Source organism: Bos indicus x Bos taurus, chromosome 24, assembly GCF_003369695.1.
Source record: "Bos indicus x Bos taurus breed Angus x Brahman F1 hybrid chromosome 24, Bos_hybrid_MaternalHap_v2.0, whole genome shotgun sequence".
Taxonomy (NCBI): domain Eukaryota; kingdom Metazoa; phylum Chordata; class Mammalia; order Artiodactyla; family Bovidae; genus Bos; species Bos indicus x Bos taurus.
The window spans coordinates 38,045,089-38,061,404 of record NC_040099.1 but is presented as its reverse complement, the minus strand read 5'-3'; the positions used below and the strand labels follow the sequence as shown (position 1 = coordinate 38,061,404).

At 44.8% G+C, this 16,316-nt stretch overlaps 1 protein-coding gene across 2 annotated transcripts in view; it reads left to right on the top strand.

The window, feature by feature from the left end:
* The window catches only part of DLGAP1 (DLG associated protein 1), a 788,387-nt gene that overhangs the window by 467,470 nt on the left and 304,601 nt on the right, over positions 1-16,316 (top strand). For both annotated transcript variants that reach the window (XM_027526317.1, XM_027526318.1), the window contains exon 4: positions 15,039-16,067. In XM_027526317.1, the coding sequence (XP_027382118.1) occupies positions 15,111-16,067 (957 nt within the window). In that variant the 5' untranslated portion in view covers positions 15,039-15,110. The remainder of the gene's footprint in view (positions 1-15,038; positions 16,068-16,316) is intronic.

The following is a 16,316-nucleotide window of genomic DNA, read 5'->3' as shown; positions in this document are numbered from 1 at the left end:
GGAGTGGGGTACCATCCCCTTCTCCAAAATGCTCCATAAAAGTGATTAAAATCACCACAAGGGTGCAAGGCTCTCTGAGCCCACCTGGTCATCTAGCTACATGTACCCTTCTTCCTCCTTAAAGTGCCATATGCCTCCCTCATGAAACTTGGGTAAGTAAAGCACAGGATATTGCTGTTCTTCATTGGTGCCCACGGGTGCCCTGCCCAGGGGCCTCCTCACCCCTCCACCCTCCAACTCTGAGTCCTGGACCCTGGCATCTCACAGCCCTTTGGAAAGAACACTTGTTTCACTGCTTTCTGTGTCTTTGTAAGAATTCATTTCTACAAAGTCAAAGGGCCAGGGTCTCGTCACTGGCCAGTGGCTCTAGTGGCCAGGATTCGGCATTGTTATTGCCACGGCCTGACTTCAATCTCTATCTGGCAACTGAAATCCTGCTTCAAGTCGAGGCCACCTGAGATCACCTTGAGGAGTTCACATTAGGGGAGAAGACAAAATAATGACTACTCTTACGAGGTAAATGCTTAGAAAGCACTAAAACATAGCTCTGTCCAAAGGGGAATTGTCCAGGCAAGAACTACTTGAGTAGGGGAGCGGGTTGCCATTTCCTTCTCCAGGGCATCTTCCCAACCCACTAAGCCACATGTTGCTAATGCCACTCAAGCAAAGAGTGAGCTAGTAAGAGAAGATGCCCTGTTTCTAGTTAAACATGCTATGTGCTTGCAACTAGAGGCAACAGCAGGGATGTTTTCTGAAATCTGACTCACCCTGGGCATCTTGGGTCCAGAGAATAAGGAGTAGGGCAGAAACATCCCAGTCTTGAATCTCATTTCATCCAAAAGTTTTCTTGGAGTCTAAAATGACCTCTTTTCCCACAAGCAGCACCCTTTTAACATCCCTGTTCCCATCTGAAGCCACTTCTTCCCAACCTACACAGTTGGGTCTCACCACCCTTTGCTCATGCTCAGATCTGCTTGGCTGGAATTTTCAGCTGCTTGTTTACTTGGCTGGAAAATGAAACTTACAAGCCTCCTTCAGTGGAATTTTGTCTTGACACAGATCCAGGTAGAGGAAACAATACCCCTCTGTGATAAGAAGGAAAGCTGCTATGGGCAGCAGTTACAACAGGGACCACTCATGAGATGCCAGTCCAATGAAGTGTTGATGGGGGCTTCTCTCCCCGCTCTGATTTTCTTCATTTGTCTTACAGGTCTTGGGTCTTTACTTATCTCTGTAGCATAGGCTGGCTCCCTGAACCATGTGAATTACCGCCCCCTGCCCCAAGTCAGCATCAGCAGATGGTGAGGATAAGCAGCCATGCAGAAATTGAAATTTTCCAGGTTAAGCTTAGAGATGTGCAGGGAAAAAAGGCATCTTTTATTAATTAGAAGTTTATAAATTCTAGTTTCTCATATTTTTCCCTTTCAATGTCTTATCTAAAAGTATAACATATATGTTAATTTGGAGAAGGTACTGGCAACCCTCTCCAGTATGCTTGCCTGGGAAATCCCGTGGACAGAGGAGCCTGGTGGGCTACAGTCCATGCAGTTGCAAGAGTCTGACATGACCTAGCAACTAATCCACCACCACAGAAGTTAAGTACCTGTCTGTGTCTCTGAAATCTGTACGTTATTTCCATGGTTTCAATTATTGTCTTCTTAGGTAATAACAAAAGTAGATGAATAATCCTACTTCTAGTTGATGTTGGAAAGAACGATTTTTGTCCAAGGTCCTCTTTTAAATTATGCTTATGTGACTTGGTATTTAAATAAAAGTATATCAGTGATAGCAAAGCACAGAGCCGCCACCGCACAGGACGTCAGCTCACCCCAGCAGGTGCACTGCACAGAATGTGTGTGACCATATGCTGCAGTCTTGGTGACATCCCATCGCTGTGGTGGAATGGGAAAGACAGACTTTGCCACTGATAATTAGGGGTACACAGTGTGAGCACTGGGGTCCAGCTTCCTGGATTAGCTCAGAGTAAATGATTTAACCTCTCTGGGTCTCATTTTCCTCCTCTGGGAAATGCAGACAATAAGAGTACCTACCTGCTAGGGCTGCAGTCATAATTAAGTGTGAGGATGCCTATAAAGTGCCAGGGCAGGGTCTGGCACGTAGACCTATCAGTCTAATGTTTGCTGAAATATACCAACAAGTGTACACTTACCTGAACTACCTCATTAATGCATGCTGCACGCTCAGTTGCTCAGTCATTCTGACTTTTTGTGATCCCATGGACTGTAGCCCGCCAGACTCCTCTGTCCATGGGATTCTCCAGGCAAGAATACTGGAGTGGGTTGCCATTTCCTCCTCCAGGGGATCTTTCCAACCCAGGGATCAAACCCACATTCCCTGAATTGCCAGGCAGGTTCTTCACTGAGCCACCAGGGAAGCAAGCCCCCATGAGACTCTACGCACACACTGTAGTGCTCACACAGAGACATATTATTCCTGGGGCAAAGATAGTCATATTATTTATAAATTACCACCTTTTTACATAAAAATATTGTATCTAAATTAGGAGGCTGGGATTAACATATATACACTACTATGTTAAAAAAAAAAACAATAGATAACCAACAAGTGCCTATTGTATAGCACAGGGAACTATCTATAAGGGAAAATAATCCAAAACAGAATGTGTGTGTGTGTGTGTGTGTGTGTGTGTGTGTATGTGAGTCTGTGTGTCTAACTGAATCACTGTGCTGTACACCTTTAACTTTCATGATACTGTAAATCCACTATGCCAAGTCGCTTCAATCATGACTTTGTGACCCCGTGGACTGTAGCCTGCCTGGCATCTTTGCACATGGGGATTCTCCAGGCAAGAATACTGGAGTGGGTTGCCATACCCTCCTCCAGGGGATCTTTATACATCAATTAAATTTTTTTTAAATATACTGTGTTTTTCAAAATTAAAAAAAAAAAAAAAAAAAAAAACCTTGTGTTTTCCAAACAGGAGACCTCCCATTCATGTATTCAGTCAGCCAACATTTATTGAGCACATCCTGTGGTCCAGGGACTTTTGCAGGGAATGGTTATATGAAAATGAAGGAGACCCTTATGGCCACCAGAATCTCATGGTCCCCTGGGAGAAAGCTACATAAAAGGCCATAAATGACCACAGACATGTCCAGTACCTGGTAACTCTCTGGATGATGTGCATGAGAAAACACAAGATGTGGGGCTGTCAGTTCTGCCCACCTCGGTTCAGCAAAGGCATCACCAAAGAACAGGGCTGGGACTTTAAAAAGGTGTTTGAGTTTAGTCTAATGGAGGGAAGGACCATGTACATCCCAGGAAGAATCACAGGTGTAAGAAACAGGGTCTGGTTCAGTGGTTCAAACGGAGATTCCTGAACCAGCACAAGCATCACCAGAGAATTTGTTAGAAATGTAAAATCTTGGGAACAGCCCCTGTAACTCTGAGGACTGGGCCCAGCAATCTGTCTCTTAACAAGCCCTGAGCTGATTTCTTGCACAGTCAACTCTGAGAACCATGTTACAGTCAGCTGATGGTATCAAGGGAAGAAGAAAATGCATTAGCCAAACATTTGTATTTTACATAGTACAGAGCTACCTGGATATAAATTTGTCATCAAACAAAAGATGGAAGCAGTCTACATGATTACCTGTATTATTCAAAGGGATAAGGTGCACAGCCAGAGAAAACAAATATAAAGCATAAAAGTAGAAAAGCAATAACCCTTACTATTTTATGCTAAATTTCCCAATAAACTTCCCAGTATTCAAATATAGATGCGCAGTCACCTGGCAAGAGTAACTGCCTGCCCGGTGAACCGGCAGTTGTTAAACACACGGTTTTGCTAATACTAAGACCTGAGAGGGATTTCTTCATCACACTTCATTCATGAGACACTTTTTGCAGAGGTGGATGACATCCTGACAGTAAAAACCACACAAGTATAAACATCAGCATCTTATAATTCCCTGACATGGGCTTATTATCAAAGAGACTTCAGTGAAAGGAGTCCAGTGGGAGGCCTTACCAATGAAGTCAGGTTTGTAGCTCTCAGACCATCTGACTTGCATATGGACTGTATCCTCAGAAATGAAAGAGAGGTAGACACGGAAGCACCAAACATAAAAAGCCGGAGGAGGGACTTCCCTGATTGTCCAGTTGTTAAGAATCCACCTTGCAATGCAGGGGACACAGGTTTGATCCCTGGTCAGGAAACTAAGATCCCACATGCCACAGAGCAGCTAAGCCCATGCTGTCACTCTCTGGAAGCTGTGTGCCACAACTATAGAGTCCGGGAACCACCACAACAAAAGATCCACATAATCAGTGAAGATTCCATGTGCCACAACTAGGAGCCGATGCAGCCACGTAGATAAATAAACGCGAAAAAGAAGCTGGAGGAGAGGATGGGATGGTTTGAACTGAACAGAACACCGAACAGGTTTTGCATGTTGTCCTAAGAACATCAGCTTCAAACATTGTGCTGCTCTGGACTCTAAACCTCCTAAATTGAGATGTTTCTGTATCCCTTAACTTTTGCATCTTCTAGACTTGTTTTTTTTTTTTTTTTCTTTCAAAAGCTTTTTACCTGATGCATTACATCTACAACACAGATCACACAATCTAGAGCCTGATTAGATTCCAACTTGTATTATTCCTGATTATTTTACATTTATGTGGTTTATTTCTTAACTAGACCATAAATTAGATAAATCCTCTCATTTCCATGTGTCCTTTGGCACAGGGAATATTTGAGAGGAGGCTTTATCTGTTTATATTTTATTGAAGTATATTTGATTTACAATGTTGTTTTAGTTTCTGCTGTACAACAAGGTGATTCAGTTATATATTTATATATGCTTTTCCATTATGGTTTCTCACAAGATATTGAATATAGTTCCCTGTGCCATCCAGTAGGACCTTGTTGTTTATCCATTCTATATATACTAGTTTGTATCTGCTAACCGCAAATTCCCAATCCTTCCCTCCCCCACCCTCGCTCCCCCTCGCAAGCACAAATCTGCTATGTCTGTAAATCTCTTTCTGTTTCATAGATAAGTTCATTTGAGTCGTATTTTAGGTTCTACATAAGTGATGTCACGTTATATTTGTCTTTTTCTGACTTACTTCACTTAGTAAGATAATCCCTAGGTCCATCCATGTTGCTGCAAATGGCATTGTTTCATTCTTTCTTATGCCTGAGTAGTATCCCATTGTGTATGTGTACCACGTCGTCTTTATCCATTCCTCTGTTGATGGGCATTTAGGTTGCTTCCGTGTCTTTGCTACTGTGAGTAGTGCTGCTATGAACATAGGGGTGCATGTATCTTTTTGAGTTGTAGTTTTCTCCGGGTATATGCCCAGGAGTGAGACCACTGGATCATTTGGTAGCTTTATTTTTAGTTTCTGGAGGAACCTCCATACTGTTTTCCATGGTGGCTGCACCAATTTATTTTCCCACCAACAGTGCAGGAGGGCTCTCTTTTCTCCCAGTGGTTCTAATATGCTTGCAGCTGCCCAGCTGGGCGGGAGGGTAAACTTACTCAGATGAGTAAGCTTTAGTGGGTCTCCCATGGTTCTGCCACAGACAGGACAGGGTCTCAGCTGCTGGGGGCAGAAAGCTAGGCCTGAGCAGACCTGAAGGTTGTCCAGCAGCCTCTCTGTTTCTCTCCTGGGCTGCCGGACTCTGCATTGCTTCTCCCTGTAAGTTTGCTCCTCTCTCCTCACGTGCTCCCTCTGCAGGGCCCTTGTTTCTGCTGCCCCACAGTTTGAAACAGCACATGACTCCGGCTCCCAGCGGTGCCAGCATCAGCCCTTCCTGTAGCTGACCTTGCAGATAAGCTCACCGGTGTTCAGTGTGACTCTGGGAATGTCTTCATTTAAATTTCTAGGAGCCAGCATCTGATTAACCCAGATGAGCCTCTGCATAGATACCCCTGAGTTAGGACTTCAAACCAGGTTCAATCAACTCAGAGGTATGGTGACCACTGTAACATTCCTGGCCAGGACAGCATCAGTGGATTCTGTGGTCAGGGGACAAAATTCCCCAACGCAGGTGTCGGCTGAATGGCTACCACAACAAGGGGCACTGTTGGTGATTTCTGGGCCTTGGCACTTCTTAATACAGATCTGTACAGTGAGCTTGGTAAGAAAAGCAACAGCAACTAAAAGAAAAGAATTTCTGAGAGGAAACTTTTGATTCCAGTAGATAGAAAGATAACCACTCCAGTGTTCTTGCCTGGAGAATCCCAGGGACGGGGGAGCCTGGTGGGCTGCCATCTATGGGGTCGCACAGAGTCAGACATGACTGAAGCGACTTAGCAGCAGCAGCAGCAGCAGATAGATAGATAGGTGATAGTCTAGCTGTGAAGCAAGTTGTCCAGAATGTGCCAGAACACGTTCACAGGACTATTCAGCTGGTCATGAGAGCTGTAGACAAAAGCAACTCCATTTTCATCAGAGGCTATTTCCATTGCTTCTTTTCAAGTTGCATTGTGTCTGTATCAATTGTCATAGTTTTGTATATTTCCATTTTCCATCATGGTTTTATTTTCCATTAAACGGATTCACTCTATCATCATTTCTGCTTCTCCTAGATAAGTCAAATGGCATGCATATTTTTGTCAGCTTTTTTTTTTTTTTTGAATGGACAAAAAAGTGGTGGTTTGTGTTATTCTCTGTGAAGATTATCTGTTTTACCTCCATAATGTAGGGTGGCCCCTGCCCACAACACCTCCTGAAGAGCTGTTGGCCACTGCTGGTCAAGGTGACCACATTCTCTTAGCGACTCCCAGGGAAATCCATCTGCAGGCTTAGCTGAGATAATCACACCCTCTTCTGTGTGCATGCATGCTCAGTCACGTCCAGCTCTTTGTGGCCCTGTGGACTGTAGCCCTCCAGGACCCTTTGTCCATGGGATTTCCCAGGCAAGAATACTGGAATGGGTTGCCGTCTCCTCCTCCAGGGGATCATCCCAATCCAGGGATTGAGCCCGTGTCTCCTGCATTGCAGGCGGATTCTTTACTACTGAACCACTTGGGAAGCATACACCCTCTTCTAGAATGATCCAAATGAGGGTAATCCCATGGGGAGCACATGTCCAAAGTCACATAGAGTCAGGACAGTTACCTTCCTACTTGGGTTGATGCAGAATAATGTTAGGACTTTTTATAATGTCCTGCTTCAATCATCTCCACGTAAAAGTCCTCTAAGTCCCGTGGCATTTTCCCAACCAGCAGTAAGTCTAAGACCAATATTAATGATGACTTACTAACCATTTCTCAAGGAACACTACCCTCCACCTTTTTATTCTCAAAAACCATCATGAAGCCACTTCTAAAAGCTTTGTGTGAAAGACAAAGGCAATTTTAGCTGTGTTGCCTACTGTGACCAAATTGGAGGAGATCTGGGTTGTTGTTTTGTTTTTTATATAATACCATATCTTTTGAAAGGGAAATGTTTCAAAGGCATTTATTTGTAGGAGCAGACTGATGGAAGGAGGTATTCACAAACAAAATCAAGCTACAGATGATTAGGATAGCAATTAAGTTCATGAAAAGCCAAAATACATTCTGCGTATATAAAACGGCTTAGCATTGTGCTTTGAGTAAAAGAACTGGTGTATTTCAGCCTGTGCTTATTCAAAGGTGCCCTAATGGCATTTGCACGATTTTAAGTACATAGTACATGAAAGTCTGTGAGTGGGGAAGCCTGAAAAAATGAAAGAAAATGGCATTCAGTTATCTTTTGCAGCTACAAATTCAGAAGGTCAGAAAATATCCCCAAAGTGGGCCTTTGGGCAAAATTAATTCATGTGAGTTTTCTATTTACTTTTACCCTAAAATGGCATGGCTTCATGTGTTAGTAGCATATTAATGAGAATCAGTCACTTATTTTTAAAAAATATTTAAAATTATAAGCCTGCTAAACATTCATATTGGAGAAGGCAGTGGCACCCCAGTCTAGTACTCTTGCCTGGAAGATCCCATGGACGGAGGAGCCTGGTAGGCTGCAGTCCATGGGGCCACTAAGAGTCGGACATGACTGAGCGACTTTACTTTCACTTTTCACTTCCATGCATTGGAGAAGGAAATGGCAACCCACTCCAGTGTTCTTGCCTGGAGAATCCCAGGGAAGGGGCAGCCTGGTGGGCTGCCGTCTATGGGGTCACACAGAGTCGGACACGACTGAGGTGACTTAGCAGCAAACATTCATATTGCTCTTCATTCTCAATCTCTATAGAATTGGGATTATTAGTAGAGGAAAAAATTACTAATAAAAAGTCTGCATCCATGTTGCATAGAATTTTATTCTGCCTAGAAGAAGCACTCTGTGTGTTTAGACTGTAGTGGAAACACACGAGTGAGCAGAAGAACAGAAGTGGGAGGCACCCCTCCACCACCCAGGACATTCTTACTCTTTGGAGGATTATTCTTTATCCCCTTTTAGTCTTCTCTCATGAACTTCCCAAGAAAGAAAGAATTACTGCTCTCAGATTTTCTTGCTTCTTCTGATCCCTAAATCTATTCCCTAACTCTCATGCTCAGTTGCTCAGTCGTGTCCAACTCTTTGTGACCCCATGGACTGTAGCCTGCCAGGTTCCTCTATCCATGGAATTTTTCAGGCAAGAATACCAGAGTGGGCTGCCATTTCCTCCTTCAGGGGATCTTCCCAACCTGGGGATCGAACCTGTGTCTCTTGTGTCTCCTGCATTGGCAGGTGGGTGCTTTACCACCGAGCCATCTGAGAAGCATTCTCTCACTACAGGCAGAGAAATCTCTAGTATACGCGCAGCTGTATCACTGCCTGGTTTAAATTGCGCTCATGGGTGACCACCATGAGCAGAGTCAAGTCCTTCATATTATAGCAGAGCTGACAAAAATTCTCCAGGAGTCAGCCCTAACCACCCTTGTCACTTAGGACTTGGTTCAGATGCAAGGGTCAGAAAACACATCACAGTGGTGTAGACAAAGATCCAGGTCCATTCCTTCCCCATAAACAAGATGCAGGGGTACACGTCCAGGCTGACAGACACTCTGTTCTGGCCCAGCCCATTGTCTTGGGCTGCTCCCATCCTCAGACTCTCACTTCCACCTCATGGACCAAGATCACTCCTTAGCCAAGCCTGAAGTCTGAATTCCAGCTGAGAAAGGGGGTAAAGAAGGTATGTCCTTCACTTAAGAGTCATTTTCCAGAAACTGCACCTGCCATTTTCAATTATACTCCATTAGCCAGAATTAGTCACCTGTGTGCATCTAGAGAGACTGGGAAGCAAGTCACTAGTTGGGGACAGGTTTTACTCTCAGTAAGAGAATTCCTTCTTTCTCTTCCGTTGACTGTTATAACCTGGCATGGGCAGGTCACCTGTAAAATGGGGAGAGGCAAAAAAGTGACTTGACCCTGAGATAATTCATGGAGGTTTTGTCTTCCCAGCATCTCCCCAAATTAGAACACAGTGCTCCCCCCTTCCTGGGCAGGTCCCCCACGCTGTCCTTTCTAAGGCAAGTTGTGATTGCCCAGCTGTCAGTCCTCATTGAAAGAGAGAGTAGACACCCTTCGGGTGGATCCTCTGTCTGTATGTAAAGAAAAACCAAGCACAGCAGCTCTAAATAAAGACATGCACAGAAATCAAAGTAAGAACTTGCCAGCTTTGTGAGACTGTTTTCCATCCAGTCAGCATCTTCTAACATGTAGTTTGTTTGTTTTTTCCTTGGTGCTAATAAATTACCTGCCTTGAGAATTTCCTTTACCTGTGCTGGATCGTTCCTGCTTTAGTCATCATCTGGACAGCAATGCTTCTGCCCCAGGTGTGAGAGAAGCATTGTTTCTCACACCCAGAGCTGATCTTACGGTAGCCAATACAGTCAACACATTTTCCAAGCCAGCGATGAGGGCCTGTCGTCTGATGGTAAAATCGTACTTAGGAGGACAACAAAACACCATTTTGAAGTCACAGTGAACAAGGCAAAAATGAGGGATGATCACCGTCGTCATAGAAACCCTTACAGAGGCGCATTGACTCACATTCTCCATCCTGGCTCAGAGAGGAAGGCACGAAAGACAATTTCCCTTTCTATTTTCAGCAATCTTTTACGGCCCCTTAAAACTTAATTCCAGGGCTAATTTTTCCAAGAATGCAGAGGGTAATGAGCATTGTTATTTATCTTTTTTCATGACTAGGTCACATCTCTCTCAGCATTAGTGATTTGCTGGTTGCATTTGGTCATCTGCAGCAGCAAACACTGAGCCCTGCATGGGAAGGATGCTTGGTTAATTCTTCCCGGGGATGGTGTTAGTCACACATGGGCTGGAGCAAGTGAAGTCCGGGTTGCCACTTACGAACATGAATTAGGACAGAGAAATAAAGAAGTGGCAGAAAGAAGTAGGCTTGGAATAGAATTCATGAGTAAGAAAAGAAGAAGACAAAGAATGAGGGGTGAAAGAGCAGGACCCCCATGGTAGGTATCCCAACCATTATTTAGCCATTGAGGGTTTTAGATCATCTCCCTCATTCATCGAGAAGTCACTGAATGTGTTGCTGTAATTTATAATCACTAATTAATCGACTTTCCTTTTTAAAAGACAGGAGACTAAAAGACACTGTAAGGTTTTTCCCTTAGAAAGGTTAGGGTATTAAGTCATTTATCTGGTCTTAACCAGAAAGATAGATGGAGCATTTAGAAATGTTTATGATCATTTATTATCATATTTCATATATCACAGAGGAAAAGGATCAAGATCTCAATATCTTTTTACAGACATTAAGAAGAATGAAAGTTAACTTATTTTCCTTGATTCAATGTATTACTCTTTATGAAAATATAAGTGCATGTCACCAGGCTGAAAATAGCCCACTTAAATTTTAGTAAAAAATCACACTGTGCATGTTTAACTTACCAAAATAATCATCGGTTACGTCATTGAACAAATTCATCATTAATGGCCTTAAAAAGGCTCTTTGTTGGCTCTGTGTGTCCTCAGGCAACATCATCTCACATGAAATGCCATTCACAAATTAAAGATAATTACATAAATATTGAACACATGATTTCAAATAATCTCCATTTTGGAGTGAATATGTATAATTCATGTTTTTGGCTCTTGCCAGATTCACATTTTATTTAGCAAAAAATATCCACCCAAGACCCAGCTGCTTCAGAAGGAAAGATTGAAGCATTATTTCATATTATTTCATATATTGAGTTATATTATGTGGAATCATAAGATTTATTATGTGACCATAACCCAACTGGCTTCCTATTTTTGTCTTTTATTTTTAAGTCTATATTTAAAAGACAAAAATGTCCTCGATGAGACCTGTTTTATATAGAGAAACTTCCTCATGAAGCGGATTTTTCAACCTAAATTAGTTTGTGCCACAGTTTTGCTAAAAATGTGTATTTAATCTTCTGTATCCCTCCTTGCCACAGCCTACTCTTGGGATCATAACTTTGTATAAAGTAGTCCCGAGGTATTTTATGTTAAAATTTCCCTTATATTAGCTCCTCGGTGGGCAAGTTGTGATTTACAGGCTCTTCCTGAACCAGTTTCTTTCCCTCTTTGTCTCTTCAGGTGTCATTTGCTTTCTCTTCTTTAAACAGATTGTCTTCTGTGTAGACATTCTGTAGTCAGCAGACCAGGTAAACTCCCAGATTTTAACCTCAAAGCAGGGAGAACTTTAAGAGTGAGATATTCATTGATGGGACATGGAGAGGCAGAAGTTGAAGGTAAACAAACAAGCAGCATAAGAAACATGCACCCACATGCCTCCTGCCTCACCTGGAAAACCACTGGTCTCTAAAATGCCCATAAGATGGTGCCTTCCTTCCTTCCTTGGCCGCTTCCTTTTCAAACACAATAGGTGTGACTTGAACCACAGGATGAACCACCCTGGGAGATTTTTCACTGATGCATTATTTCATTAACTACTTTACCGAGTTCCCACCAGCAGCCAAGCACTCTGCTGGCCACTGAATGCATAAAACATAACCTCTGCCCTCAAGAAGCTCCTAGTTTGATAGACTGAGCAATTTCGAAAGACTCCAGTGATTAAAACCTCTCATCAACTTCATTCAATTAATCCAGAAACAGAGAGACTAGGAGGAGAAAAGGAGCTTCATAAAGCACGGTTAGAGATTTTCAACAGTTGGGCTCCCACATACAGCATATCCCATGGAACTGACAAGTCCTGATCCCTCAAGACTCCATGTTTTTCTTCATTAGGCTATACATGGGTGTTCTGTTTTGTTTTACAGGATTTTTTTTTTTTTTTTTACAATTAAACCAATTATCTCTCCCTGTCTATCTAAAATTACATTTGTGATTTTTTGGAAAGTCACATTGGCCTTTCTGGACAACTCTCCATATGATAATTTTTGTATTATAGAAAGCTTTATTAAAAACAAACAAACAAGACTGTCAGGAGGAACACATTCAACTACTGATGAACTCACTCTGCTGCTGCTGCTGCTAAGTCACTTCAGTCGTGTCCGACTATGTGTGACCCCATGGACGGCAGCCCACTAGGCTCCTCTGTCCCTGGATTCACTCTACTAGAGTCCAAAGGAAGTACTCTGCCCAGAAGAACAGCAGCTTCTGGTCTTTTTTTTTTTTTTTTAAACTTTACATAATTGTATTAGTTTTGCCAAATATCAAAATGAATCCACCACAGGTATACATGTGCTCCCCATCCTGAACCCTCCCCCCTCCTCCCTCCCCATACCATCCCTCTGGGTCGTCCCAGTGCACTAGCCCCAAGCATCCAGTATCGTGCATTGAACCTGGACTGGCATCTCGTTTCATACATGATATTTTACATGTTTCAATGCCATTCTCCCAAATCTTCCCACCCTCTCCCTCTCCCACAGAGTCCATAAGACTGTTCTATACATCAGTGTCTCTTTTGCTGTCTTGTACACTGGGTTATTGTTACCATCTTTCTAAATTCCATATATATGCGTTAGTATACTGTATTTATGTTTTTCCTTCTGGCTTACTTCACTCTGTATAATAGGCTCCAGTTTCATCCACCTCATTAGAACTGATTCAATTGTATTCTTTTTAATGGCTGAGTAATACTCCATTGTGTATATGTACCACTGCTTTCTTATCCATTCATCTGCTGATGGACATTTAGGTTGCTTCCATGTCCTGGCTATTATAAACAGTGCTGCGATGAACATTGGGGTACATGTGTCTATTTCCCTTCTGGTTTCCTCAGTGTGAATGCCCAGCAGTGGGATTGCTGGATCATAAGGCAGCTTCTGGTCTTGAAGGAAGGGGAAGGCTTGGGATGACTGCGTTTCACTCAGCTGCATCTGTAGGAGTTATTTCTCTCCCAGGCACACCCGACCCTCGGGTTCAGGCCCTTCATGTTTCCTCAGGAATGTTTCAAGAGTCTTTCCTTTGTCCATCTTGCCATAGCTTGTAAATATTTACCATGAACTCTTAAACCAGCAAAAGGAGATGTCCTGATAGTCAAATGAGCTGATTCAAGCTTATTTGTTCTTCATCTGCTCTCAGTTTGTAGACAAGAAACTCTTAATTCTCTGATGACAGAAATACATGGGCAGGTCTTCTCTACAGCTCTGATGTCTTTGCCCTACCATTAGTTTTTCCAATTCTAATTACCATGGGAAAGTGGGGATTGTTTGCTGTAATTGTCACCATGGCATTCTAATGGGAAAGTATGTGAAAGAAGATAACAGAAATATATCCTAAAGTTGGCACCCCACTCCAGTACTTTTGCCTGGAAAATCCCATGGACGGAGGAGCCTGGTAGGCTGCAGTCCATGGGGTCGCTAAGAGTCGGACATGACTGAGCGACTTCACTTCCACTTTTCACTTTCATGCATTGGATAAGGAAATGGCAACCCACTCCAGTGTTCTTGCCTGGAGAATCCCAGGGACGGGGGAGCCTGGTGGGCTGCCATCTCTGGGGTCACACAGAGTTGGACACGACTGAGGTGACTTAGCAGCAGCAGCCTCTTTTACTTACGTTTTCCACTCACATATATGGAGTGCTTGTGTGTATATATGGCCCAACTGGTATGAGGTGAAGTGAAAGTAAAAGTGTTAGTTGCTCAGCTGTGTGAGACACCGTGGACTGGAGCCCAAACAGGCTCCTCTAGCCATGGAATTCTCCAGGCAAAAATACTGGAGTGGGCAGCCATTCCCTTCTCCAGGGGATCTTCCCAACCCAGGGGTTGAACCCAGGTCTCCTTCTTTGCAGGTGGATTCTTTACCACTGAGCCACCAGGGAAGCCCCTGGTATGAGGTAGGGAGATGTACAGGTGACTGAGAAGTAAACTAACCTCAGGGAGCTTGAGCTAGTGGGGAAAACATGGGACAAAGCATTCCAGAGGAGGTGGAGAGTATGCAGCACATGCTCTGCAAGCACAGAACTAATTCTCTCTGTAAGGGGGGCCAGCAAAAGCCTCCCAGAGAAACTGAACCCTTGTGGTCTGCTGGCCTGATGACTAACATACAGTTAAGAATAAAAACAGAGCAGCAGGGGAGATATACAATTATTAGAACCCTGGAGGGAGGGGAAGTTTTTCTCCTAAATCATTTAAAAATAATTTAACATTTTTATAGTTTCTTTTCTGGGTTAACTAGCTTTCACCCTGTCTCTCCTATGTGACTGGGGGTGGGGGGGGGCGGTGCTGGTCTTTGCCAAGATATAGAGGTAATAGGGCTTTTCCATCAATGCATTAAAGCTCCTTTTAGGGAGAGTCAATGAGGCTCAGGTGGTAAAGAATCTGCCTGCAATGCAGGAGACACAGGTTCAACCCTTGGGGCAGGAAGATTCCATGGAAGAGGAAATGGCAACCCGCTCCAGTATTCTTGCCCCGGAAATCCCATGAACAGAGGAGCCTGGCGGGCTACCGTCCACAGGGTTGCAAAGAATCCAACAGGACTGAGGGACTACACTTTGACTTTTCCTGAGTTCTTCTGCCAGAAAACCAACTCAGTAGCAGATGCATGGGGAAAGAGCACTATCTATTTACCAAGGGAAGAGTTAACCACTGTCCCCCTCTCCTTCATTTCCCCAGGTCCTTGCGGGAGACGGGTCTGGAACCACACCCCCGGGTGTCCATGACCCCCGCGGCTTTGCCCCATCAGCGATGAAAGGGTTATCGGGCAGCCGCAGCCATCACCACGGAGTCACCTGCGATTCAGCCTGTGACTCGCTGTCGCACCACGCGGATCGCAAGCCATACCTGCTGAGCCCGGTGGAGCACCATCCGGCCGACCACCCCTACTACACTCAGCGGACCTCCTTCCAGGCCGAGTGTGTGGGCCCCTTCAGCGACCCGCTGGCCAGCAGCACCTTCCCGCGGCGGCACTACACCTCGCAGCAGGAGCTGAAGGACGAGTGTGCCCTGGTGCCCCGCACCCTGGCCACCAAGGCCAACCGCATCCCCGCCAACCTCCTGGACCAGTTTGAGAGGCAGCTACCTCTCAGCCGGGATGGCTACCACACTTTGCAGTACAAGCGCACGGCCGTGGAGCACCGCAGCGACAGCCCCGGCCGCATCCGCCACCTGGTCCACTCGGTCCAGAAGCTCTTCACCAAATCGCACTCCCTGGAGGGACCGTCCAAGGGCAGCGTCAACGGAGGCAAGGCCAGCCCGGACGAGACGCAGACCGTGAGGTACGGCAAGCGCAGCAAAAGCAAGGAGCGGCGCCCGGAGCCCAAGCCGCGCAACAACACATCCCCTGGCTGGTGGAGTTCTGACGACAACCTCGACGGCGACATGTGTATCTACCACTCCCCCTCGGGTGTGATGACCATGGGCAGGTGCCCCGACCGCTCGGCCTCTCAGTACTTTATGGAGGCCTACAACACCATCAGCGAGCAGGCGGTGAAGGCCTCCCGGAGTAACAACGACGTCAAGTGCTCCACCTGCGCCAACCTGCCCGTCACCCTAGATGCACCACTGCTCAAGAAGAGTGCCTGGTCCTCCACGCTGACCGTGAGTCGAGCCCGAGAGGTTTACCAGAAAGCCTCGGTCAACATGGACCAGGCCATGGTGAAGTCAGAGTCGTGTCAACAAGAACGTTCCTGCCAGTACCTTCAGGTACCATTTATATGGAGGGATGGGTGCTTAGAAGTTGTACCAGCTGATTGTATGGTATTTTCCCCTGGGGCCTAGTCTTGGCTCTACTGTGAATTCTCTGTGTGAACCTTAGCAAATTATTTAGCATTTTGGGGGCTGAGGGCTCCTATCAGGAAACAGGCCTGCTAGCAACCTCATCCAGTTATCTTGAGATACTGGATATAAAAGTGCTTTGAAAAGCACGCCTACAAAAAGGCAAGGAGTTATTAA